Source organism: Peromyscus leucopus, chromosome 7 (assembly GCF_004664715.2).
Source record: "Peromyscus leucopus breed LL Stock chromosome 7, UCI_PerLeu_2.1, whole genome shotgun sequence".
In the NCBI taxonomy this organism is placed as follows: Eukaryota; Metazoa; Chordata; class Mammalia; order Rodentia; family Cricetidae; genus Peromyscus; species Peromyscus leucopus.
Genome location: NC_051069.1, coordinates 90,517,475 through 90,543,242, shown reverse-complemented (window position 1 = coordinate 90,543,242; position 25,768 = coordinate 90,517,475). Strand labels below are relative to the sequence as shown.

The following is a 25,768-nucleotide window of genomic DNA, read 5'->3' as shown; positions in this document are numbered from 1 at the left end:
TTTTTACTTTTCTTCTTGTGACCAGACACTTGATAAGAAGCACTTAAGATTGGAAGGGTTTTGCCTTATGGTTTAAAGAAGGCTACAGTTCATCATGGAGGGATGACAGAAGGAGCCTGAAGCACCAGTCGGGACATAGAGAGCAGCTGGGAGACAAACATGACAGCTTGCCCCCAGAGATCCACTCCTCCAGCAAGGCTCCACCTCTTAAAGGTGCCACAGCCTTTTTTCCCCTTCCAAAGTGTGTTAGTTTTATGTTGCATGTGAGTATTTTGCCTGAATGTATGGGCACCATGGACATGATTAGTGCCCACAGAAGTCAGAAGAGGGTATCAGATCCCCTGGGAGTGGGGCTATGGATGACTATGAACCACCATGTGGGTGCTGGGACTTGAACCTGGGGCCTCTGTAAGAGCAGAACATGCTCTTCGTTTCTGAAGCCCCTCACCCCCGACCTCTTAAAGCAGCAGCCAGCTGGGACCAAGTATTCAAGTAAATTAACCTATGGGGGCATTTTACATCCAAACCACAAACCGAACTGCACAAAAGAAATAACCTTCAAGCTGAAATCTAGCAGGAAAAAGTAAGATTTTGTGAAACACATTTGAGAAGTGGTTCTCAACCTGTGGGTCTTGACCCCCTTGGGGTCAGGAGTCACATAAGACCATCCAAAAGCATATGTCTACATTATGATTCATAGCAGTAGCAAGATTACAGTTATGAAGTAGCAACTAAAACAATTTTACAGTTGGGGTCACCACAACATGAGGAACTGTATTAAAGGGACACCACATTAGGAAGGTCGAGAACCACTGCATTAGAGACAGACAGTGACAGAAAAAGAATGCTACACAATTCAAGGGGAGAAGAAACATTATGTTCCAGTTGAGGCATGCTGGAGTCAGCCTGCACTAGCTCACTTGGGCCGACGGTGTGTACCTCTTCTCAGCCCTGTGTACAGCACCATTGGTGCTCACCGTTGGCTATTATAGTTATATTGAATTGGCAAACACTGTTAGCCATGAGCTCTTGTTTCTCCCTATTTCTTGTTTTTTGAGAGAGCTAATAGTTGCACACTGTGGTAGTTTGAATGTAATTGGCCCCCATAAGCTCATAGGGAGTGGCACTATTAGGAGGTGTGGTTTTATTGGAGTGGATATGACCTTGTTGGAGGAAGTGTGTCACCGTGGGGGTGGACTTTGAAGTTCCCTATACTCCGAATACTGCCCAGTGAGTCAGTTGACTTCTTGTTGCCTACAAGACACAGCGTTCTAAGCTTCAGCTCCACATCTGGCTGCACACTGCCATGCTCCTGTCATGACGATAATGCACTGAACCTCTGAAACTGTAAGCAAGCCACACCAATTAAATGTTTTCTTTATGAGTTGCCATGATCATGGTATCTCTTCACAACAATGAAAATCCAAAGACACATACATACTGCCCTACATCTCTAAAAGTGTACAAGGAATGCCACCCCATAGAAAAGTACAAGGCTATTTTAAAGAGGTTACCAAGGCCTTTGCCTACCAAATATGGAGCCAGAGAAGGAGGTTGTGCTTGTTACAGGAGAGATTAATTTTAGTGTTCAGAAAAACCTTTATTCATTAAGCCTGCAACTGTGGTAGATGCTGGGAAATGTACTCAATGTTTAACAATCTTTGCCATGGGAGAGTATTGTCTAGCACAAAACACAATTCCACACTCCATGAAAGGAAAGAAGAGGTTGAGAGATGAGGGGAGGACCATAGGGAGGATACAGCCTTGGAAATAGGAGGAGAGGCTTGCTGGCATGGAGGACTTGGGGAATAGAGACCTGAGTGACCACTGAGGACAAATAGCTTAGATGGAGTAAGAACACAGAGAGAGAAAGCTGCTGGAAAGAGTCTTGTGGGTTAGTTTGGAGAATCAGGCTGGCCTAGAGATGGAACAACTATAGTACAGATTTTCGGAAAAAACAGGATTCTGAGCAGATTGAGCAATAAGATGGCATTCAGAGAGTGGACCATGGTAACTGCTGTAGGTCTGATGGGAAGGAGATTATGGGCAAGAGTGGGTAAGCCTTCTGAAGCCTGGAGACAAGCTATATGACTTTGTCTAGATGTGGGAAGAGGTTCTGAGAAGGCTGATTCTGGGGTAAAGGGTGGAATGGGAGATGGGAAAGAGTGGGTAAGCCTTCTGAAACTTGGAGACAAATTATATTACTGTCTAGATGTGGGAAGAGGTTCTGAGAGGGCTGATTCTGGGACAAAGGGTGGAAAGCGAGATGACATTGACATAACTAGATATCCAAGCTGGAGTAGTGTGGCAAATGGATCTACTATGAGGTTTAGTGACTGGAGTGGTCGGGGCAGTTAGCATGGAGGCTGGGCCCAGAAATGAGGGCCATCAGGTTAAGTACCAAGAAGGCAGAGTAAGGCTGCTTGGCACCTAGGTTGTGGAAGTGTCAGTTATGCGTGTGAGTGAAGGTCAGTGGAATAGCATCTGGAAACTACGAGACAGGCAAATTGCATTAACCTCAAAGTATCTTCTAAAGTTGTTTAGGATGTTGAACAAAAGAATGAAAAATATTCATTGTAGAGCCTGGTGTGACACCAATCAAGAAGATGAATATGTCATTAATATGTAGTTGTTTGAGTCCACCTATCCTCATGGGGCTCACAGTTATATTAGAAGGAGAGAATACATGTGCTTTTATTAACCTGGGACCTGACCTAGTGTGTGGAACTTTGTTGTTCAATTGTATGTTTCTCAGATGTGCTGATGATGGTGGGTACTTGGAGGAGGTACTTGTATGTGGCAGGGTAAAAGTTTTGGGAGCTAGACAGAGTTTGAGGGAATGAAGAGAGAGAGTAGAGAGATGGAATAAGGTCAGTGCACATTTGGCACTCTGAAGGTGGCTCACTGGAGTGAGGGACAGCTAATCCATCCCCTCCCTCATGTGGACAATGGGGTCAACTGAAGTCTCTGTAGAGGAGGCAACACACCACTCTGGTCTTGATGGAGATTATCAGCTCATGGTTGTCATGGGTGTGACTAGTAGGAGTCACCTTATTGGTCACTTTCGGCTTTTTGGTTAATTTTGATCAGTTGGACTTACCTAGAGCATCAGTCAGGGCTGCCGTATATGTTCTTACAGAATGAAAACACTCCTGTGCTCAGTTTGCTACCCGTGTAACTGTGCAGTAGCCTGAGCATATGGCTGTTAAGTGCATGAAATTGTAGGTAAGGCTGTCATCAGAGGTGTTTTCCAGGGGAGAGCATGCTAACTGTAGTTCAGTGAATAAATGCCCATCTCCAGTAGCTACTAGTACAGTCCTTCCGCCATAGATGATTATGTACAAGAAGGCTGCTTGCAGGGGAGGACTGGGTAAGGGAATGGATGCTGTATACAGATGGATGTGTGCTCACTATGTGGGGTTGTTATTTTTGGATGAATCTCTGCAGAGAAAGATTCCTTGCTAACCTGACACACATGGCATCATTTAGAGTGAAGATGGGCAACATGAGGGTAGCAGGAAGGGTTCTAGAAGAGGAGCCCAAGAAGATGTCTCCAGGAAATATAATTAAAGTGTGCAGCACATTCTTAGCATGTGCTGTGTGCCTGGTCCTACCCTGCATACTTCACAAGTACTGTGCATTTGATCCTTGTAATAGCCTGTGAGTCAGAGTTGATGTTTACGTGTGTACAGATTTTTTAGACTGGTGAGGAAATCAACATGCAGAGGATGGCTTGCTGCAGGCTGTGCTGCCCTTGAGTTAATGATGCAGCTACAATTTAAACCCAGATGCAGCTGATCCAGAGCTGGTAAATGAAACCCCTGCACTCGCTGCCACTTTCGTTGCTGTGGAAAAGAGCAGCTAAATACACAGTCATTGCTTCTGATGGTAAACTCTGCCTAGCAGTTGGAGTACCCAGGCCTTTTTGCTTGGAATTACAATACTGCCTTCCAATTCATTATCCTGTGTGGTAGTACTGTAAAAACTGTCCTATGGTCCCTGGAAAAAGCATACTCTTCATTGAACACACTCCACACTTGTCTGGTCTCTCTTGTCTCTGTCTCCTAAGGTAAATAAGGCCCCAAATATCTTTAAATTTATACTTATATATGCTTAATTATGAAAATATCATCATTGTATATACATATGTAATTCCATGCATGTATGCATATATAAACACATGTGATACAGAACCATACTGTTATCTAACAACCACAGAGTTATAGAAAAAGAGAAGTCCATTCTGCCCTCATCATCTCATTATATTCTGTAAACACTGTGACCATGAAGCTATTCCATCTCACGTACTTACTATAGCAGCCTGGGTAGTGGACATCAGAGGAACTCTGCCAAAAGGATGAAAATGGCTGTGATCAATTAGTAATGTCTGTCCTCTGTGCATGGTCAGGAGATGGTGAGATGCATGCCATAGTCCTTATCACTCTTGTGTTTAGTCATAACCTACTTCTCTTGCACAGGCTATTGTGTTGAAACTTGCTTGAAACCATTCTTTCCAACCTAGCTTAAATTTATTCTTTAAAAGTTCCTTATCGAGGGTATGCCTGAATTAGTAACTAGAATTTCTGCTTTCCATTTCCCCCCCAAGGCAGTTTGAGACTTCAAAATGCTGCTAGAAAAGGGGGGCGCAATTGTGGGTGTAGATTTTTGCTGCATACAGCCAATAGCTGCTGCTTGAAGTACCTGCTGGCAGGTTGGATGTTTCATTTCCAAAAATTGAAAATTCTTCCCTTCTGATTTTATATATAATAGTTGAGGTATTTAATGGTGCCGAAACACTGTTTCTCTCTTTCTCATTTTGTCAAGGAAGATAGGAAAGAGGCATTGGCAAGGCTGCAACTTGTAAGGAATAGTTTCCACAGCTGTCAGGGAGGACTGTCAGAGGAGCCAGCTAGAAGGCATTAACTGACAGCCATGAGGAAGTGCTTCTTGGAAGAGAGCCGGGCATCAGAATCACTTGGAAATGAGCTAACATCCAGATTCCAGGGTCCTACCCACCAAGCCTCTGCTCTAGTAAATCTGGTGGGACTCTGGCAATCTGTGTTTTCTAACAAGTTCCAGATAAAGATACTAGACAAGACATGCTGAGAGCCACTGAGTGCCCTTGGCCTCCATACTGGCTGGGTGCTGGAGCTGAGCCCTAAACAAATAGATATGAGTCTATGGGGGAGGACCCACATCAGTTGCAGAGATGCATGCTGATCAAAGTCTACCCAGACCAAAATTAGGCTGTCTATACCTACTGTAGATAAGAATTTTCACCAAATAACCAACTGCAAACACTCTTCAGCTGACCTGGTTCCTATTCATACCCTGATATGTTGAAATATTTTATTATGAAATTGAAAAAAAAAAAGGTGTGCTCCTGATGTGGAGCGTATACAACAGGGAAGTCTGTAAGATTTCAGATCCTTACACTACAAGGCACCATCAAGTTCTGTTCCAGTTGCAGGAAATGATCAGAAAGCAGAAGTAAGGATGAGTGCAGTTGGTCACTTGGTTTGCTCTCTTGCTTGTTTATTGTTTGGACTGAGTCTCACGGCACAGTCCAGTCTGTTCACAACCTGTGTTCCCCTGCCTTCTGCACACCACGGTACCCAGGCAAGTACAGTTTTTGAAATTAGTACCTGAACTACAGTTAGTATATAAGTTAAAGTATACACGTGAGTAGCACTTTCTTAGGTCATACATGACACAAGTCCAGGATTTTCCTTGCCATTAATAATGGCATTATGGCCATGGGCTTCTACTTCCTTGTGAGGCTGTGGAAATGCTAAATGGCCAGAGACCCCAAATTTTACCATGTAAGACTTGGTTGGGGATATCCTCCATGTTGGGGTTCTGGCAAAGGGACTTTCCACAGCCTCTGGCATCTGTTGCGGATCAGGTACCTCTAAGTCTTGTAGGGATACAGAGACCTATGTCTCCTCCCCTTTACTACCCATAATGTCCCCCAAACACACTCTCTCCTCATTCCTGTTTCTTTGGTTATCACTCACCACCCACATGCATCCTTAACTGTTTGACAGTTAGAGACCCATATCGTGACTTCCAGGAAAGGGAAGGCAGCCTTCTGCTTCTTCCCATTATACAGGGATGAAAACATTGAGTCCTGGAGATGTAGGGGCCAAGCCAAGGTCTGTTGACCAGCTTGCAGGTCGGAGTAGACATGGCACTCCCTCTTCCACCTGCTCTATTACACCGAGGGGCCACTTAATTATGGGGTATCTCTGAGGGGGGCACTGATACTGAGTGACTTACTTTGCAGTTGGTGCTTTGAAGGCCTCCTGGCTCAGAAACTACTAGGTTTCTCTAATTTTCCAGAATCTCCTCTCTTTACTCCACTGCAGAATTGATCTCTGAGTACTAAGGTCACCAGCAACTACACCCACCTCACCCTACCCAAGGAGAACAAGCTTTTATTTTCTTACTTTTTCAAAGAGTGAGCTGAGGCCCCACAGAAGGTATAATCTGTAGCTCCAGCCTTAGAACCAACTTGGAGACTGGTTAGCCATAAAGTGAAGTCATCTCATCTACTATGTCCTAGGGGCAGACAACTCAACAGCATGCTTTCCTGGTTTGCTTTCCTCCCTTGTCTTCGTCCTCACCACTCACATCATAAAGCCTACACGGTGTTCCTGGATATGTGCAGTGTGAGGCAGCCCGGGCTTCGGGGAGTCCACTAATCTGTTTGCAGGATGCTGGAGGTTATAGTTCTCAGCCTTGGCCACACCTCAGGAGCATCTGGACATCGAGGAATGTGGACAGTGCAGTTAGGCAGGGACCCATGTTCAGAAATGTCTCCACTTCAGTTTTATGCTCTCCTGTCTCCATCTTGAAATCCTTCATAATTTTTGAGCAAAGGAGTCCTATATTTTCATTTTCTGCCAGGAACTGAAATTATATAGCCAATCCTGTAGGCAGCTTTTAAATATATAAATTCCCAGGCTGCACCCAGATCAGTTTCTCCGAATCTCCAGATGGAACCTCAGTCTTTGTACTCTTGTTGCAGGGACAGCTAACTTAGAACAGTTTCTTAATTGGGATGTTTGTGTGTAAGGTTGGGGGCACATCTGGTTTATCTATTGCATTTTCCCAGTTACACACACAGACTGATAAATATTCTGGTTCCACCTAACTCCCAGGTAAGAGTCTTGGATGAATGGCATCCACTTATAGAATTATTCTGAGCTGGGCGATAGCATATGTCTGTAATATCAGCACTCAGGAGGCCAAGGCAGGGGACTACTGACAATTTAAGGATGGTCTGGACTGCAGACTGTGTCTCAGAAAGGAAGACTGAGCGGAGGCCAGAAGGAGAGAGGAAAGGAAAGAAGACGAGGAAGAAATTCTGCTTCTGTCCTCTTACCTGGATACTGACTTGCTGGGATAGTCAGTGCATCAGATAGAACTGCTGGAAGCTGGCAGGTGGCAGGATGCTCTCTGAAATGTAACTTTTTATCCAGTGGCAAATGGTAAGAAATGAATCAGGTGTGGCCAGAGCCCCAACTCCGACATCCAGCTGTCTGGTTTGGGAACAGGCTTTTGGTGTCTCCTTGCTAATTTGCTTATTAGTAAAATGGATATTTTATTTGCAGGAATGTCATGGTGATTGAACAGAAAGAAGTATGCCATAGCAGCTGGCCAATAGATAATTATTTGTGGGCTATCTCTACCCAGAAGAAATAGTAGTATATGTGCTTCATAATTTCTCAACTATACCTTTCTCCTAAAGGAAGCTAGAACTCATTATGGCAACAAGAAGAAATACTAACCAATATTATTCAATTAGTGTATTTTTCAAATATACTATTTATATTCATAGTTACTAAATATTAGTTTATCAGAAGGATGGATTCTACTATATATGCGTGTTATATATGTATGCATATATATGTAGACACATATACATATATCGAGACACACACACACACACACACACACACACACACACACATATATATATATAACAGGTCCCTGTTTAGTGTTTGACTTCAAATTTTTTGCATTTTAACTACTCAAGTTATGCTTATTATAGCAACTCAACATAAAATTAACTAAATCAAGTTTACTAATCTCTACTCCCGTGTCCTATCTCCATCTTTCTCATATAAGCATTTTTAAAAATAATTTGATGTTAAAAATACATCTTATATGTACTTTTCATAATTATCCTTTTATACTGGCATGCATCCCCTATGTGCACACACAGCAAATGATGTTCTGTAACTCACTTCCTTTCTCTCCTTCACTCAATATAATGTGAACATCTTTCAAAGTCAACATATATCACTCATCTATTACTTTCAATATTTCTAGATTGGGTATGGTGTTTTCCAACCATTCCTTCACATAGGCATCCAGCATTCATCTGCTGTGTATAAGCATTCTTATGTGTGGTTAGAGGCGAGTGGGTACACAGTGTTGGTATGTACGTTCACCTGTGTGTGTGCATGTGGAGATCAGAGGTTGATGCTGGAAATCTTTCTTGACTGTCCCTTACATTTTGAGGCAGGGTCTCTGTGAACCTGGACCTCACCAACTCAACAAGACTAGTTGGCCAGTGAGTTCTCGGGAATCCTCCTGTCTCCACCTCCCCAGCAATCCTATGGGCATGGGCATGTTTTTTTTTTTGTTTTGTTTTGTTTTTTTTTTTTTTTTTTTTTTTTTTTTTTTTTTTTTTATCTAAGTGCTGGTGAACTGAGCCAAAATCCTGCTGCTTGAGCCACAGGTACTTTACCCACTGAGCTGTCCTGTCGGCCCCTACAAGCATTCCTTTACACACAGTGGTAAGCACCAACGCTTCGGCTTCTTTTGGATGAAGCAGTGATAAAATCTCAATCGTTTATGGTCAGAGTGTGGGCAAGGCAAAGGCCAAACAAATAACAATACATAGGACACACTGACTTTTATTGGCATGCCAGGCACACACCAGGTACTCCAGCGGGTGTGCAAGCTCTAAATGTGAGAGTTTCAGTTCGACCCCAAGCAATTCACCAAAGCAGTCTATGATTCAATGTCAAAGCCAAATGTTACAAATGACAGCTCTCTGAGTATTATTAGGTCTGGGCTGAGATCTTCCTAATAGTGCTTAAGCCAGCTTCTCATCCAGCCCCACATTTTGTCATGTTCAGTAGAATTCAGGGCAGTTTTGCATAAAAGTCCTTTTGCATAGCTCTCTTCCAGTGTTGTCTGTCGCAGAAAGCAAAAGGTACTCCGGACTAAAGCACAGATACATGTTAACATGTCTCTTCAGTGTGGCTGGCAGTTTATCTGATTGTTCACAGTTTGCCCTATCATTTTCCTTCAGGAGCTTAAAGGAAAAGAGAAAGTGTGCCCACCAGAAGCCCCTGTTTCTCCTGACAGGCCTTTGACATGCATTTCAGTGAAGCCCTTGCGAGGAGGCACTTAACTACTTTCCAGGAAAGAACCGGGAGTCACAAAACCAAGTGAAATCATCAAATAACTTTTGAAAGCACATTAAGCAGGATTCAACAGACTTTTTTCTTTTAGACAGTTACAAAATGGTGTCATCAAAATTGTTTTTACTCTTAGCAATTTTACTGGAAAAAAAAAAAAACACGGTGAAATCCTATGGCGCACCACCCATGGAGGTGTTCAGCCTGTGCCTACTTGGAGAAATAAATATCTTACTGTTCATCAGCACTCTCTGGGTCTGCCTCTGCTTTCCTGCAGAGGCCTAGCTCCTCCAGGCAGCCCCCAGCCAGTGGCTGAACCTGGCGGGGATTTTAGGGGTGGCTATTTTGGGAACAGGAACTTATTATTGTCTATCTGGCTGGCTGAGACTTTGTCAGGTCTGCTTGGGATGTGTTTTGTTGTGATCTGGGGCTCTCTGTGTCCAGTCCTGCTTCCTTCCCCTTTCAAGTTTCATGGATAAACTTGCTCATTTCCTAACTTTTCGGGGCCAGTTTTCTGGAGGACACAATAGCCATGTGTTCAATGTGTTTAATGTGGGAGCATCAACTAAAGAACCCACATATCCTCTATCCCCCAGACATCTGTGTACCCAGCTCTGCTAAAAATGAACCACGATTCTGCCAAAGTGAAATTGGCTATTTCTCTTTAACTATTCAGCTGGGACACACACACACACACACACACACACAACTGTGAGACAAAACACAAACTTGAATATGTTCTAAAATTCTACTTTGGCTACTCAAACTATTTCTAAGAACTGATGTAAGGAGTATACTTTAGTATTCCTTTTGTGTTTCCTGTGAACTGATTACAGCCTAGACATCACAGTTGCATAGAGAAAATCCAATTTCCATTTCTTCACTCTAATCACAATCCTACCTTGAGCACCATTGTTCTTGATAAGATTCCTCCCCTTGTGGTTCCACAGATTGAGAAGGATGAGGAGCCTAATTGCGTGCTTGCTGTTTCAGGGGAGTTTGGAGAGGTGTACAAGGGCCGTTTGAAACTGCCAGGCAAGAGGGAAATCTATGTGGCCATCAAGACCCTGAAGGCTGGATATTCAGAGAAACAGCGTCGGGATTTTCTGAGCGAGGCGAGCATCATGGGCCAGTTTGACCATCCCAACATCATTCGCTTGGAGGGTGTCGTCACCAAGAGTCGGCCTGTCATGATCATTACAGAGTTCATGGAGAATGGTGCTTTGGATTCTTTCCTCAGGGTAAGAGTCACTGAGGGGCATGGGTGGTGTTAATACTGTTGGATTCAGAGCAATGGTCCTGGGGAGAAGTGTCCTATGAGGATAATCTGCCTTCAGGACTGACTGGTCACATGTGGGCAGATTTTAATCTTGGCAAGTTTAGCAGATATTTGTTGTGGAAAGGGAAGAATGCCTTTGCACTGGGTAACCAATCAGGGTCTCATCCCTGAGAGAGGCTAATCCTCCATCTCTCAGGAGTCATTAGTTGTCTATAGTTCTTGATGTAGGGGTGGTACTCTCCACCATGACATTTCCCTTCTTCCTTATTGGCATGTCTCTTGATATTATTGTTGTTTGGGTCTTGTTTATGCAGTTATATTTCTTAAGGGGCAGTCTCAGATCAGACTCACTGGCATTCCAACTCATACAGTCTTTCTGTCTATCAATTCTTCCATGATGTTCCCTGAACCATAGATGCCAGAGCTGGAGAGAGAAAAGGGAATGGGGGGAGTGATGTAATTATATTCTAATTAAAACATATTTAAGATTAAAAACATATTATTTTTAAAAAGAGAGAAGAACAAAGCAGAGTCCGAGGTCTCCTCAGAGAGAGGATAATACACAAGGGCCTCAATAAGTGCTTATAGGTTGAGTAAAATGGTGAAAACAAAGATCGGTCACCAATATCTTCATGAATTACTGAGACTGGGATGGAAGAGACTCTCAGTGGCTTCATGGCCCAGTGTGCCTCATGCAGATGCTAGTGGCTACTATTGCCCTACACCAGCATAGGCGACCTCATAGCCAGCTCTCCTCAGTTAGCTAGTCAGAAAGAAAACAAGTTGCCATCTTCTAGAAAAATCCCTGAGCCTCCTACCATCCAAAGAGGCATCTGAAAGGCTGCCACAGCCACCCAGAAGTCTTTCCTGGCTTCTATACAGAATTGTGTGTCCTCCCAGTCCAACCTGCAGCAGAAGTGGAGGTACCTGGATGTGTTCTGGTTGAGAGATCTTTGAAGGAGCTGTGTCAGGATGTGTTCTCGTGAGACCGTGCTCACAATGGAGCCCTTTTTTGTGGGATATCACAGAGGCATATGGGGAATGGATGGTAGCAAACCTAGACCAGAAATCAGGCCTTACCAAGAGGCTGAGAGGGGAACATCTAGTGAGTCTAGGAGCAGAAGGTCTTGGAACAGCATCAAAGAATGGCCAGAACCTTCTGAGAGGACTTTAGGTGAACAGACTGTGCATGTCTCTACACTCAGTCAGCAGCTGCGGTTGCTGATCAAAGGACCGTCCGTTCATACTGAAGCATTGGTTGGTTGAATGCTCTAGCCAAGCCTACACTGAAGACTAGGCCGATGCAGTAGAAGAACACAGCTCTAACACCTTATAACTAATCACCCATGACCCAACTGACTCAGCACAGCAACACAGTTTACGATACTCATGGACCTGCAACTGAGACAAGGGTGTTGGATGGAGCATCTAGTTTCTTGTAGAGTCATATGGAACAGCTCAGGTTGGAAGTTATCAGAAGTCTCTTTCACTCTTGTGTTAACATGGAGGTTAAATGTGTTATCAGCCATACCTTTCCTAATGGCCTGCTTAAACATCTTTGGAACAAGCTGGGTCCAAAAACAAGCATCCTTCAAGGAGACAGTGAAGGCTGTACCATTTGTGTGTCTTGGAAATCATGTAGTATCACTTTTAACACAGTACCAGGCCCACCAAGAGCCAGGGAAAGAGAGAAGTCCTCATGTTTTAGGGATGACAACGACACAGTGTCTTTTACTTTAGTCTCAGGTGACTAGGGATATGGCCGAGTCTATAAAGTACTTGCTTGCATAAGGATGAGGACCTGAGTTCACATCCCCAGCAACCACATAAACAGATGCATTGGCACCTATCTGTAACAACAGTGCTAGGCTTGGAGTGGTGAAAGGAGACACGTGGATTACAAGGACTCTCTGACTATCTAGTCTAACTGAAACACTGAGCTCAATGAGAAGCCTTGTCTTAAAAAATAAGGTGGAAAGTGATTGTGGGAGCTACTCAGTGTTGATTTCTGGCTCCCACAGGTACACACACACACACACACACACACACACACACAACAGACGAGAGAGAGAGAGAGAGAGAGAGAGAGAGAGAGAGAGAGAGAGAGAGAGAGAAGAGAGAGAGAGAGAGAGAGAGAGAGAGAGAGAGAGAGAGAGAGAACTTGCTATAGCCATTGGACAGAATACAACCCACCATAGAGGCAGTCTCTACCTCAAACCTGCATGTGCAAAGCTACCAGTTGTTACCTGCTTGTGTAACACTTTGTTTCCATGAGTGACAGGCAGAGATGTTACAGAGTCAAACATGAGTCTTCCTGGGAATGTTGGGGGAAGTATCAAAGAGAGGGAGAGCTTCTCCTTCTAGGGCATGGGGAGTCTCGAAGACCAGTGGGGAGGTGGATGGTGAAATGTGAGATAGCTTGGTATGTGTAGAAATTAAAGTGAACATGGGCTATTTCACAATCTACAGCAGCTACAAGGTCCTTCCCACTCCCAGGAGCAGGGTGGGCGTGGCAGTGGGGCCTGACTGGAAGCTGTACTTTGACACCACTGAAGCTGCCTTTTCAGGGCAGTATGTGCTTGTTGCCTAAGCTGGTAGTTGGGGGAGGAGTTGTTGAAGAAGAGGGAATGGAGAAATTGCTGTAGTACATGCCTCCTTGATGGAATGGTTGCATCTCTGTTTTGAAACTCTTGTGCCTAGCACAATGAGCCATGGTAAGTCCTGGCTGAATGAAAACTATGCACAATGATTTCTAGAGAGTGGAAGAGAGTTCTAGAAGCGCTGTGTGCCCATGCCACCTCATTCTCTTGTAGACACATGAGAGCAAGGCACACTCTTGTGCTTTCCCAAGGGCAATCATTTATGATCAGAGATCTTGTGGAGACAGTGAAATGTATGTGACTACAAAGGCAAGAATTTTCTGGACTAGCCTCAAGACCCTCTCCAGAGTCGTGTTTCCTTGGTGTCACTTGATTCTACTTTAGAGAAAGTCACCACGTGGTTGAGAGAATCAGAGTCCCTCTCAAGGTCACTTGTAGGACAGGGAGAGTAATCCCTCAGGAGCCTCTGAGAAGCCAAACCCCACCTTGTTACTCCTCCCAGACAGAGCATTTTCCACCTGGGGCCCAGGTACACATAGACTTGTTGGGCACTGGGGTTTTTCATGATAATGAAACTGTATGCACCGTGGGAGGAAAGCTCGGGGCAAGAGAGGAGCACAGAAAAACAGAGGCGAGGGCACAACTGGAAAGGGGTAGCAAGAGCAGGCAGTGCCAAGAGCAGCAGGGAAATGCAGTGTTTCTGGCTGTTCGCACCTCGTGGAGGCAGGTAATCTATAAATCTAATTTCAGCCTTACTACTGAACCCTAGAGCATAGCAACATTAATTGATGTATCTGCTACTTGGTAAAATTGAAAAAATAGGTCATCAGTTCAGTTCTACAGGGTCCATCTTCTGGGAAGGAGGATAATTTTAGGACCACCATTCAAAGAAGAAAGAAAAAGAATTAGTCTTTAAATTGTACAAATGTTCGCTTTCCTCCATTCCTGGACTTAGCAGCTTTGAGAGGCTTCCCTCCCACTCTGGCCTTGGATCAGAGCCTCAGAGATCCATACCTCATTTTTTTCCATTCTCCATCCTTGTCATTGCAGAACTTGGAATTCCATCTTCTAGGAGGATTGGAAACACCCAAGAGGTGGTTCCAAATTGTTAATTGTTTTAAATGGAAGAGTTCATTCTTGGTACCAAATTCTATTATCACCCTCCTAGTGGCTCTTCACTGATCTTCAGAACCATCCCTGAAACTCAGATCCATGTCTTTTCAAAAGTTCCAAAATGTAACCCTGTGGTCACTGTTGGTTCATTCATAGATGGTCACATCTGTAAGACTCTTGGTAGTCAGTGAGTGGTATCAAATGGGATCCTTTTCATCAGGGAAGCTAATTCATGGTCTAAAGCTAGAAGGAAGCAGCTAGGGAGGGAATATCAGATTGGAAGTCCTGAGACTGAGGCCCTGGCTTGGCTTCTGCTATGAGTCACCTTGTGGCCTGGAGTGAGTCCCTTAACTCAATTTTCCAATCTATAAACTAAAGGCATTGAGCTGGATGAGCTTCAAAGTTCTCTTTTAGTTAAAAAAAAATCTATGATTCATTCTCTTCAAACAAATCAAATAAGGGTTTCATTTCCTGAAGTGGATTTGTCAATGAAAGTGGAAAATACCTAAATCCTCCCTGTCTGATACGAGGACCGGCAAGTGGCTCCATGCATTTGCAGGAAAGCAATTTCAGTAGAAAGCACTTCAGAATGAGAAGAAAGTTTAAACCGCTCCAGCCAGGCCGGCATCTCCTCACTATAGCACGGTTGTTCCCGTGGGCTCAGCATGGAGCCCCGTTGCTTCCCAAAGTCACCCCTGAACCAGGTGGTGCTTATTCTGTTTGCTGACCTTCCACGCTGCTGTTCTTATCTCTGCAGTTACAAAGCCTGTGGCCAACCATGCTACATAATTTAAGGGATAATACTTGTCTCTCAAAACAATTTCCCAGGGCCCATGAGATGGCTTAGTGGGTAAAGGAGCTTGCTACCAGCTTAACCTCCAGAGTCCAAGCCCCAGAAGCCACCTAGTAGAGAGGATCAAGGTGTCTTTTGACCTCCATACATGCACCATTCCAATGAATTGAGCAAAAAGCAGTTGGACACATCAGGGGAAAGATAGTATGTTTATACCCTTAGGTTTCACCAAAATGGTAAATACAACAGTCAAGACCCTTCCTGTAGAGATATGTTTACCCTGCAGCACCTAAGGAAAATATGTTGCCTGTTGCAGACTCAGTATATTCCAGGGAATGAGGCATAGGACAGGAGTCCAAAGACCAGATAACAGCAGCATCATTAGTCACAGGTGGCTTTTCTCCAGAAGATGCCCTCACAGCCTTTTCCTCCATACACCACTGAAGGCAGCCATTCCTGGAGGATCAGAGATGGAATGTCAGCACAAAAGTAATTTACCACTCTGGATTTAGACCTCTGTTATAAAACAAACTCACACAGAGTGATTTAAGTCTGTTCACGTAGATCTCCTGGACTTCCTTTATCTTATCTATGAAAACAATACAATATTGCCTGCCTTTTCTTCTGCCCAGGGCCAGTTTGAAGGCTCTGATCATATTCTGTGCAGTATGATTTGCCATTTGTAAGTCACGTAATGGAAGAAGCTGGTATGTGAGAATTGATTCAGATTTCAAGCGTGTGTCATTAAGTCTTCATCGTCCACTGTTACCACTGGGTTCGCAGCAGGGAACTGTTACCAGCATTGACTCTTTGTATGTTGAGCTTAGAATGCCCATTGGACTGGACTTCCCTCGAATGATGGCCCTAGAGTGTCTCTCACACACTCAGGAAAACATGAGGAACCTTGAACTGGATCCAGGTCTCCCTCAATGAGAACACTTGAGGTCCATGGAGGAGGTGACTGGGAGGAAAGGATGGCCGGACTCCTGGGTGCAGTCATCACTGCAGACATCAGAGCATCGCAGGGTCCCAAATGAAGGCGACTGAGCTATGAACTCATTTAACCCCCACAGAGTCCAGGAAGAGATGACACTGTGCTCCTTAAGTTTCAGGTGTGGGGGATCACCACTCTGGACCACTTGCTCGCCAGTGAATGGCAGAGCCTGGGTCCAAACTATATCGTTTGGGTCCAGACACCCAACTTTTTAACCACTGCTGTCCTCTTTTAACCTTGGAAACTATAGTGCTGTCTGGTCTAAATTTTAAACACAAGGCAAACCCAGGAAGGCTGTGGTGAATTAAAGCACAAGTATGGATGCCTTGCCAGCAGCCTTCCCATTGTTTTTAAGTGCCACTGTCCCTCTCTAGAATGAAATCTTTAGCGAGATATCAATTTTTCACTAGAATGTCACTTACACTTAAGAAGAAGAAATGAAAAATGGAATAAAAAAATTCAGCACATGTGACTTGAAGCTGGGATGCATTTTTATAATCTACAGAAGTTGCATGGGGACTTTCTGAGGAGGCAAATCTCCCAGAGATGTGCTTAGGGAAAATGTGGGGTGTTCCTGAAAGGCCAGCTGGCTTCTGGAAAGGATGCTGATGGAAGTTCATTCAGGAGGAGAATTTGAATCATCCCTGGTACATTCATCCTTCCCAGATGGGCATGTCAGTCAGTCTTTCCACAGAGCAGCGCTGTACTTTTATTTTAGGTCCTTAGAAGAAAATGTCACAGAAAAAGCATTCTGGACAGGTTGGGCGGTGGGTAAGAATTGAGTCGGGAGCAGCCTGGCCCATGGGGCGTGTCCTAGTTTTCTTCTCGGTTACTGTGCTAAAATACTGACCCAAAGCAACTTGGGGAGGACAGGGTTTGCTTCATCTAAAAGGTCGTGTTCCTTCAGAGTGGCAATCCAGGCAGGAATTCCAGAAGGAGCAGAAGCAGGAACCGTGCTCACTGCCTTGCTCTCCATGGCTTGCTCAGTCTGCTTTCTTATACTAGCCAGGACCACCTGTCCAGTGGTGACACAGCCCACAGTGGGCCCTCCCACATTAATCAATAATCAAGAAAATGTTTCCTACAGTCATGCCCATAGCTCAATCTGATGGACAGTTCCCTCTGATGTCTAGGTTTGTATCAAGTTGATAAAACCAACCAGTACACCTTCCCCATAGGATCAATGGCTACTGGTGGATTCTGAAGAAGAGATAGTGATTGTTGTATGTGCAAAATGGCATACCTATCCATTTGAAATGAGGTAATAGATGTGTGTGTGTGTGTGTGTGTGTGTGTGTGTGTGTGTGTGTGTTGTATAATCTACCCATTAGATGTTCAATACAAAGGGGCTCCTCACACTGTGTATGCTTTGTGGATTTCACATGTGGACTTCTGAAGCAGAGAGTGTGGCTTACCCAGTACTGTGTTCAACAATAACTAGACTAGACCTCAGGTGCCCTGCCTCCTCCCATCTCTCCTCTAGTCATAGCATTCCGATGTTTAGGGTGTGCTAATTGATATGGACGTAATTTACTACCATTTGGAGAGAAACTGAGGCTGAACTAAATAGGAAGAGAAGTTCCTGGCAGCATGGCTCCAGGCCCAATGATTTAACCATTGTCTGCAGAGGCAAGACCCAGGAGCTTATGTGTGGCAAGAAGACACATTCTATTTGTTGGAATATCTGTCTAGTGGGGAAGGGGCATTGGTGCTAGAAACTGAGTCCACCAGTGATGGGACAGTAATATAGCCTGGCATGGTGAGGGACACTAGCAGGGTTCCAGGTATCAGGCACTGTGTGTGAGCTTCAGCCCCCGCTGACTCCTATGAGGTGAGCTTGGTTACACAAAGTAAAGCTTGCCAGCTCAGAAAATTCAAAGAATGTGACTGAGACTTTGAGTTCGGGAAATAGTAAGAGATGCTGGTCACTCAACTACATATGCTTTTTAAGGTGTGGGGACTTTTCTTCTATTTTTGTTAAAGTTTTCAGCACTAAAAATACTATAGGGACCTTGAGAGATGGGAGTTCTTGTGCTCAGAGTTATAGTCAAACAGCAAAGACAGAAGGTGACACACACATCCACAAAGTTCAAACTTGTGAAATATAAGGTCACACAGTAATACATCTGAAAACAATGTTCAGAGAATGCTGATTGCATTTGGGGGAGGGGGAATCATAAGGATGACATCTTTGAGAAGGGACAGTTAAGCAGAGAACAAAAGCTACATAGGGTTGGGCTGAGAGAGAAAGAAACAGAAGAATGGCACTTACGAAGCTCCAGGGCAAGTAGGACTTGCCTTGGAAAGAATCTAGAGTTCTCTAGTCCCTGTGGCTTCGTGCAGCATGAGTGTGTGAGTCCAGAGCCTAAGGCCAGGCAGTAGCTGGTCCCTAGGGTCTCCTAAGCTGTACTGAGGAGTTGGGAGCTTTTTCTTAATGCAATAGGAAGCTATTAGAGAGTTTAAGCCAGGGAGTGACATGGGCTGATTTATGTCTTGAAAAGATGGCCCTGGCTGCCATGGAGAGAATGGATTGTAGGGGGGCAGGTGCAAGAGGCTGTTACAGGTGATGGATGGCAGTGACTTGTTTGGAATGGTGGCAGTGGAAAGGGAGAAGAGTGGACGGTTTGAGATGTAATTTGGAGATGAAATCGACAGGGCTTGGCAAGAAGAGGGCAGAGCATTCAAGGAAAGAGATGAGGAGGAGGGAGGAGCCGGAAGAAGCAACGGGGAACTGAATGCTGGGTGCTGACAGAGGGCTGACAACCCATCGGCCATGCTGTCTAGGCTCCTGTTTAGCCACTGAAGCCCATCTTGATCCTGATCTCCCTTTTGTCTTATCACAGCAAAATGATGGACAGTTCACCGTGATCCAGCTTGTCGGGATGCTGAGGGGCATCGCTGCTGGCATGAAGTACCTATCTGAGATGAATTATGTGCACAGGGACCTGGCTGCTAGGAATATTCTGGTCAACAGCAACCTGGTGTGCAAAGTGTCTGATTTTGGCCTCTCTCGCTACCTCCAGGATGACACCTCAGATCCCACCTACACCAGCTCCTTGGTGAGTCCTTAGCCCACTCAGAGAAAGTATGGCATGAGTCAGCGATGGATGAAGGTATCTCAGTACTTGTGCCTGAGTTTTTTTCCTCACTTCGGGAAGATAGATGCTGGGCACCCCATCCCTCCAGTAGAAATAGTAGCAGCCAGTGTCTGAGCAAGGATTCGACCTCAGCTTTCCAGAAAGAGCCGGTGTCTACTTGGAAGCCACAGTGTGCCTTAGCCAGTGGCAAGAACAATTTGGAGCAGATGAGTTTAGAGAATCCAGACAAGCAAGAGTGGCATCAGAGACATCTTTCAACAGGAAGCAGCTCTAGGCAAAGTTGGAACTGTTGGGTCCCAGTTAAGCTGGGCATTGCATCATCAGAATCTGGTTCAGTTTCCTATCTTGCATCCATGGGGTTTTAAGTACTAGCTCCATACTGGGTGCTGAAATCTGATCTCCTCTCAGCCTCCCCCTCCACATCCTGAGTAGCTCTAATCTCTATCCCACTGCCTCCTTCACACAGTTCCTCTTGGAAGCATAATGGATTCAAAATAGAGTTCTGGCTTTCCTCTCCAATGTAACCTTCCCATTGCTCCATCTCCATGGCTGGCTCTATTTAACTAGAGACTGAAATAGAAGAGTCACCATTGGTTTCCTCCCATGTCTCAATATTCCAGCCTGGTCTTCTCTTACTCCTAAGGAAACCTATCCCCTCTCTTCCTTCCACTGCCCCCTGACTTTATAAGGCTCCTCTCTCTTTGGCCTAGACTGCTACAGTGAGTGTCTAGCTAGTGTCTTCGTTTTCTGCTTACATTCATGATCCAGCAATATCTTCCCTTGCCTCCCTATCTATCTTCTTTATAACTCAAAATGAAATGTACAAATTAAAATAATACAGAGAAGCAAGTGCAAAAAATAATTAGTGAATATGACTCCCCCACAGTAGGAGTCCATAAACTTTTCCTTAAAGAGCCATCTGGCTAGTATTTTAGGCTTTGTTGGCCAAGAAAACAAAATGGAGAATTATGTAAAGAATTATGTAACCATTTGTAGTGTGACCCTTGAAAAAGTGATAAACATCATTCTGAGCTATACACATGAGAGAAGCCAAATTTGACACTCAGGCCAAAGCGCTCCAACCTCTTCATGGAAGCATCATCTAAGTTAGATGTGTCTTCTTCCACATTTTTCTACAACCACGCTATACTTGTTTCTCTGAATTCTTCTGTGCCCCGTGGGATTTTTTTTACTTCCAGGCTGACTTTCCAAAGCTTAGTGAATATTCATACTCTCCTGGGAGGGTGTTGATCATCTAACATCCTCAGTGGCACTGGAGGTTACCAGTCTTTGAAATTATGCTAATTCAATGGCAAAATATGGCCACCTCATTTTGTTTCAATTTGCATTTTTATACTATTGCCAGAACTCATTTTTTCTCTCTTCCATTGTGTCTTTACCTGTTTCCCCACCACTGGGTCTTTTCCTGGCGTTTATGTTGGGAATGTTACCTCTTTATGGCATATGACACAGCTGGATTCCCACATGTTGCTTTTCTAATTGCATGTGGCATCGTCTGCTTTGCGAAGCCACCGAGATTCAGCTAGTCAAAAATACCTATCGTCTTCTGTATCTTCTTAGGATTCTGGTTTGCTTTTAAAGTTCTCCTCACACAAACTCATGAAACGTTTCTTAGAGTTTTCAGTACAGTTGCATTGTGTTTATGTTTGTGCTATATGTAAATATGTATCACACCTGAAATTGTTTTAACACACATTTATTTCAGAAAAAATCTGGACATAGATAGAACTTTAAAGAATTTGACCAAGAATCTTCATATAGACCCCTTGTAGATCCCAGAAGGAGCATCTCGCTTTGTGTGCTTCACCATCTAACTCTGGCCTATACCTCTGTCCGGTGTCATTTTTGTTTACACTTACCTTTTGTTTCTGCACACAATGGTGGGCACATCTTAAATTTGGGGTGTCAACAGATTTATAGAGCTGTACCACTCAAACTTCCAGCAAGATAACGAGTCTAGTCATCACCCCAGGAGGCTCCTCCATGTGCCACACCTCTAGTCAACCCCCACCTGCCAAACACACTCAGATACAAACACTGCTCTGGGTTTTTCAAATGCTTATATGTGTATGTATGTGTGTATGCATGTATGTATCAGAACTTCACAGTCAATCTGGACCTTCATAGAAATGGAAACATACAGGGCATACTCCTGGATGTCTGATTGTTTCCCCTTTGTATCATGTTTGAGAGAATCACTCTTCTTGCTATGTGCAATAGGAGTTTATTCCTATTGAGTTTGTTGTTTATTTTCCCATCATCTTGTTGACAGAAACCAGGAATATTCTGAAATGTATTTTTAAATATGGATTGGAAAGTCACTTCTTACTTAGCTTTGTCAAGGTGAACAATCATGCCACTCATTCAATATATACTTTATTTCCAAGACATGTCATCCTTGACATTAAGTTCTTTCTGTCAACTGTTTAATTCTGTTTATCCAGTATCTCTTCCTATTGGTGTAGTCATAATGACTTGAGCAAATACCATATAACAAAATTTTAATGAAAGTCTTACCATTTGGAAGAAGCAAATTGTCTTCCATCCTTCTCTTAAAAACATTTTTCAGACTAGTCTTAAATTTCCTTTCTTTTAAGTGACATTTGAAATTTCCTTGTCTGGGTCCAAACATACACAAAATGTGTTTGCATTCACAGCTGGTCTTTGAGTGGAGCTCAGCCTGCCTTTGGAAGAACTGACACTTGAATGTTCCTGGGTCACTTAAGTAGTGATGGAGTCAAAGACAAAACTTACATCTACCTTACAGTGTACCTTACAGGAGAAGTTTCTTAGGGAAAACTTCCCACATGATTTAAGCATACACATTGCTTAGACTATCCACAGGGATTTTATAGATGCTTCCTCTATACGACAAGGTCTGTTGACTCTGGACCTCAGAGTCTTCAGGAGCATTGGTCGTATGTTCACTTGACTCATCATATTTCCCATGCCATTTCTTCTGTTTGCCTTTCCCTAGAAATAGAAAAGAATATATGTGTTGATTGAATAGATTATGCTTTGAAAATACAAACAGTTTATTCAAAGGATAAACATTTATTGAATGTCTTTTATGTGTCAGTACTATGTCACATAAGCATATAATCAGGATCAAAAGAGATACTACTGCTTCACAATGCATAGAGTTTAGTGACAACATGGGCGTTCATCAGATGCACACTCAATGACAGCACAGCTATCTGCTGCAAAAGCATGAAGAAAACAGTAAACAACACAATGTTCTGATGGTGTCTAGGGGGATTAAGGAGAACTTCAGAGGAGGAGATGATGGGGTTCCAACAGATTGGAAAAATAAGTCAACTTTAGTCAACTTGGGCAGCTGAAATGAAATGCCCCTGGCTGGATAGCTTAAACAAGAAACATTCATTCCTCCTGGTTCTGGAAGCTAGAGTGTCTCGAGTCAAGATAACAGTCTGGTCAGGCTCTTGGTAGGGACCTTCCTCTTAATCATGTCCTTGAATACCTTGGTTTGTGCATTAGAGAGATAGAGAGTGCTCATACCTCTCCTAAAAACTGAGGATTAAAATAATCTTATAAACACAAGGGTATTAATCCATCATGGGGTCTGCATCTTCATGGTCTAATTCTACCCATATTTATCTCCTAAAAGCCTGCCTCCAAATATCATCCCACTGGGGGTTAGGACTTTAACATATATATTAATTTGAAGGCACACAAATAGAGTATAACATTCTTCTCCCCAAGGGAACATATCAGGTTGGGCCGCACAGGCAAAGAAGCAGGGATTCCCAAGGTCCTGTGACCAGAGGGACAATTCAGTGTGTTAGACTAGAGAGACTAGAGACCACCATTCCTGGTAACTGAGAATGAGGCTCTCTCAGACACCTGTGATAGAACTAATAGTCTTGGGATGGGAGACAACCATTCAAAGGGAAAGGGGTGTGTGTGTGTGTGTGTGTGTGTGTGTGTGTGTGTGTGTGTGTGCATATATTGTGCATATAGATCTGTACACATGATCTAAAGGTGATAGATTTGTCTTTGAGAAAAATAACTTGACTTCCCTCCCCCATTTGCCTTTGCCTTTGAGTTTCTTCCATTCCTCTGTTTTCATATATTTAAAAAAAAAATCCATACTTCTTTGGTTTTCTCTTTACTTTCTTTTACCAAAATATTCCTTGACAGGGCTAACAAAGGTAGCAATCATAATCTAGTAGAGACTAACATTTGTGTGTTGGGGGCGGGTACCCTTACTCCAGTGAGTGATTAAAAACTATGTTGGGTATAAGAACTATGGGGAGAGTGGTGCACTGTGGTGATATTTTGTTTGTGACCTAACAAAGAAAGCTTTCCTGAAGGCCAGAATGCAGAGCTAAGCCACTAGTTAGCCTTAGAGGCCAAGCAGTGGTGACACACACCTTTAATCCCAGCGCTTGGGAGGGAGAGGCAGACAGATCTCTGTGAGTTCAAGGCCACCCTGAGCTACACAAGATTGACCCAGTCTAAAAGAAAAACAGAGCCGTGCAGTGGTGGCTCACACCTTTGATCCCAGCACTTGAGATTTCATGCCTTTAATCCTGGTGGAGACAGGAAGTGATATGGCTGGGCAGAGAGAGGAATATAGAGTAGGAGGAGACAGGAGCCCAGTCCCTTTCAGCTGAGAGGTCCTGGAGGTAAGAAGTCTCTCTAGTGGCTGGCTCCTTTACTGATCTTTCAGCATTTACCCTGATATCTGGCTCTGGGTTTTTATTATTAAGACCAATTAGAATTCATGCTACAGTGACACATGGAAAGCATGAGAGTCAGAATGGATTGTGCAGTGTGGAGCTTGAGCAGACATATTTGTGTGAACTGTGAGACAGGCAAATAAGTAGGGTTGGGGTTCCTGGAAGTGGTGACATCCATGCAGGAAGAGTACATCTGGCTCTCAGATTTTGATTAATTTTATCTACCCCACTTCAAGCAACCAGGACTCATTAGAGACTGGCCCCTTCCAGAGCCTCAGCAGGGAAAAGGAGATGAGTCAGCACACCGTGTGTGCGTGCGTGCATGCGAGAAAGCGAGAAAACATTCAAGTAATGATAAGGATATGTCAAAAAAAAAAAATCCAGAATATCCAGCTTTAAGCATCTTCTAATGTCTAAACTAAGATAATTTGAACCTTAAAATATAAAATACAAGATGACAGTAGCAGATTATAACTCGCCTAATAAGATCAATAATATAAGGCTATTGAGTTCACACTGATCGGATAAGAAAGTGCTACCTTATACTAGAAAGAACATTATTAAAATATTACTAGAAATCTACCAGTTGGCAACTATCAATCAATGGTTATTTCTGATGAAAAATGTAAGTGGATACTAAAACCTGAGGAGGGCCTGGGAAAAGAGCAGAGTTTTCACATAGCTTCAAATTGTCTCTTTCCAAATGCTGATTGAGGGGTTGGGGAGATGGCCCTGTTGCTAAAGGACTTGCTGTCCAGGCAGAAGGGTCTGGGTTTGCTCACCAGCACTCAAGTAAAAGCTGAGTGTTGCTGCATACACTCTCACCTCAATGCTGGGAAGCAATGAACAGGCAGATCCCTGGGGCTTTCTGACCAGCCAGGCTAGCAGAATCAGAGGTCCTTGTTAGAAAAAAAAAAATAGCGTAGAGAGTGACGGAGGAAGACACTGGCAGTCAGCCTTTGCCCTCACATGTGCATATGTGCACACGCATGTACTACTCATTTAATAAAGATACAACAAAGTAACTTTGCAGAGAAAGTTGGGAATCATGTAACTGATGTTTATTGATAAGATATATACCATGAGTTACATCAGGAGGAAACATCTGACTAAAATGGGGGTGGTTTTTATTTTATGAAGTGGCTGGTCTGCGATCTTCTGAGATACACGAACACACACACACACACACACACACACACACACACACACACACACACAGAGAGGTATACACTGTATTGTGTAATATATTTCTCTGGTTGTGTCCAAGTGCTTCTCACAATATTTGGTTTCCTTCCCCTCACTAAGATGTACCTAGGAATGAGTCCTTCCTCCAAAATTTATCCCTGTTAAGGTTTTCTAAGTTTCTTAAATCTGTATATTTGTGCTTTTTGCATATTCAGGAAGTTTTCAATCATATTTCTGCAAAAAATATTTTTTTAATTTTTTATCTCCTCTTTCTCCACCTAGGGCTGGATTTTTCTGATTCTATAAAATTTAGTTCTATAGTGTTTAACATATTTGTTTCTGTGCCTTGTAATTCTTGGTTAAAGTGTTTTGTCTTTTCATTCATTAAAGTAATTTTCCTTTACATCACTGAACATGGCTATAACAGTTACTTTGGAGTCTTTTCCCCCCAACTACTCTGTCCCTGGATTGGCACCTTTTCATTGTCTTTTCCCACAGAAATGAGCCACATGTCCCTGACACTCTGTATACCTAGAAATTTGGGA

General features: G+C 43.6%; 1 protein-coding gene across 1 annotated transcript in view; it reads left to right on the top strand.

Annotated features, from left to right (window-relative positions):
* Ephb1 (EPH receptor B1) overlaps positions 1-25,768 on the top strand; it is a 448,050-nt gene that overhangs the window by 379,213 nt on the left and 43,069 nt on the right. The window contains exons 11-12 of the mRNA XM_028869941.2: positions 10,431-10,678; positions 19,060-19,275. Coding sequence (XP_028725774.1) covers positions 10,431-10,678; positions 19,060-19,275 — 464 coding nt within the window. The remainder of the gene's footprint in view (positions 1-10,430; positions 10,679-19,059; positions 19,276-25,768) is intronic.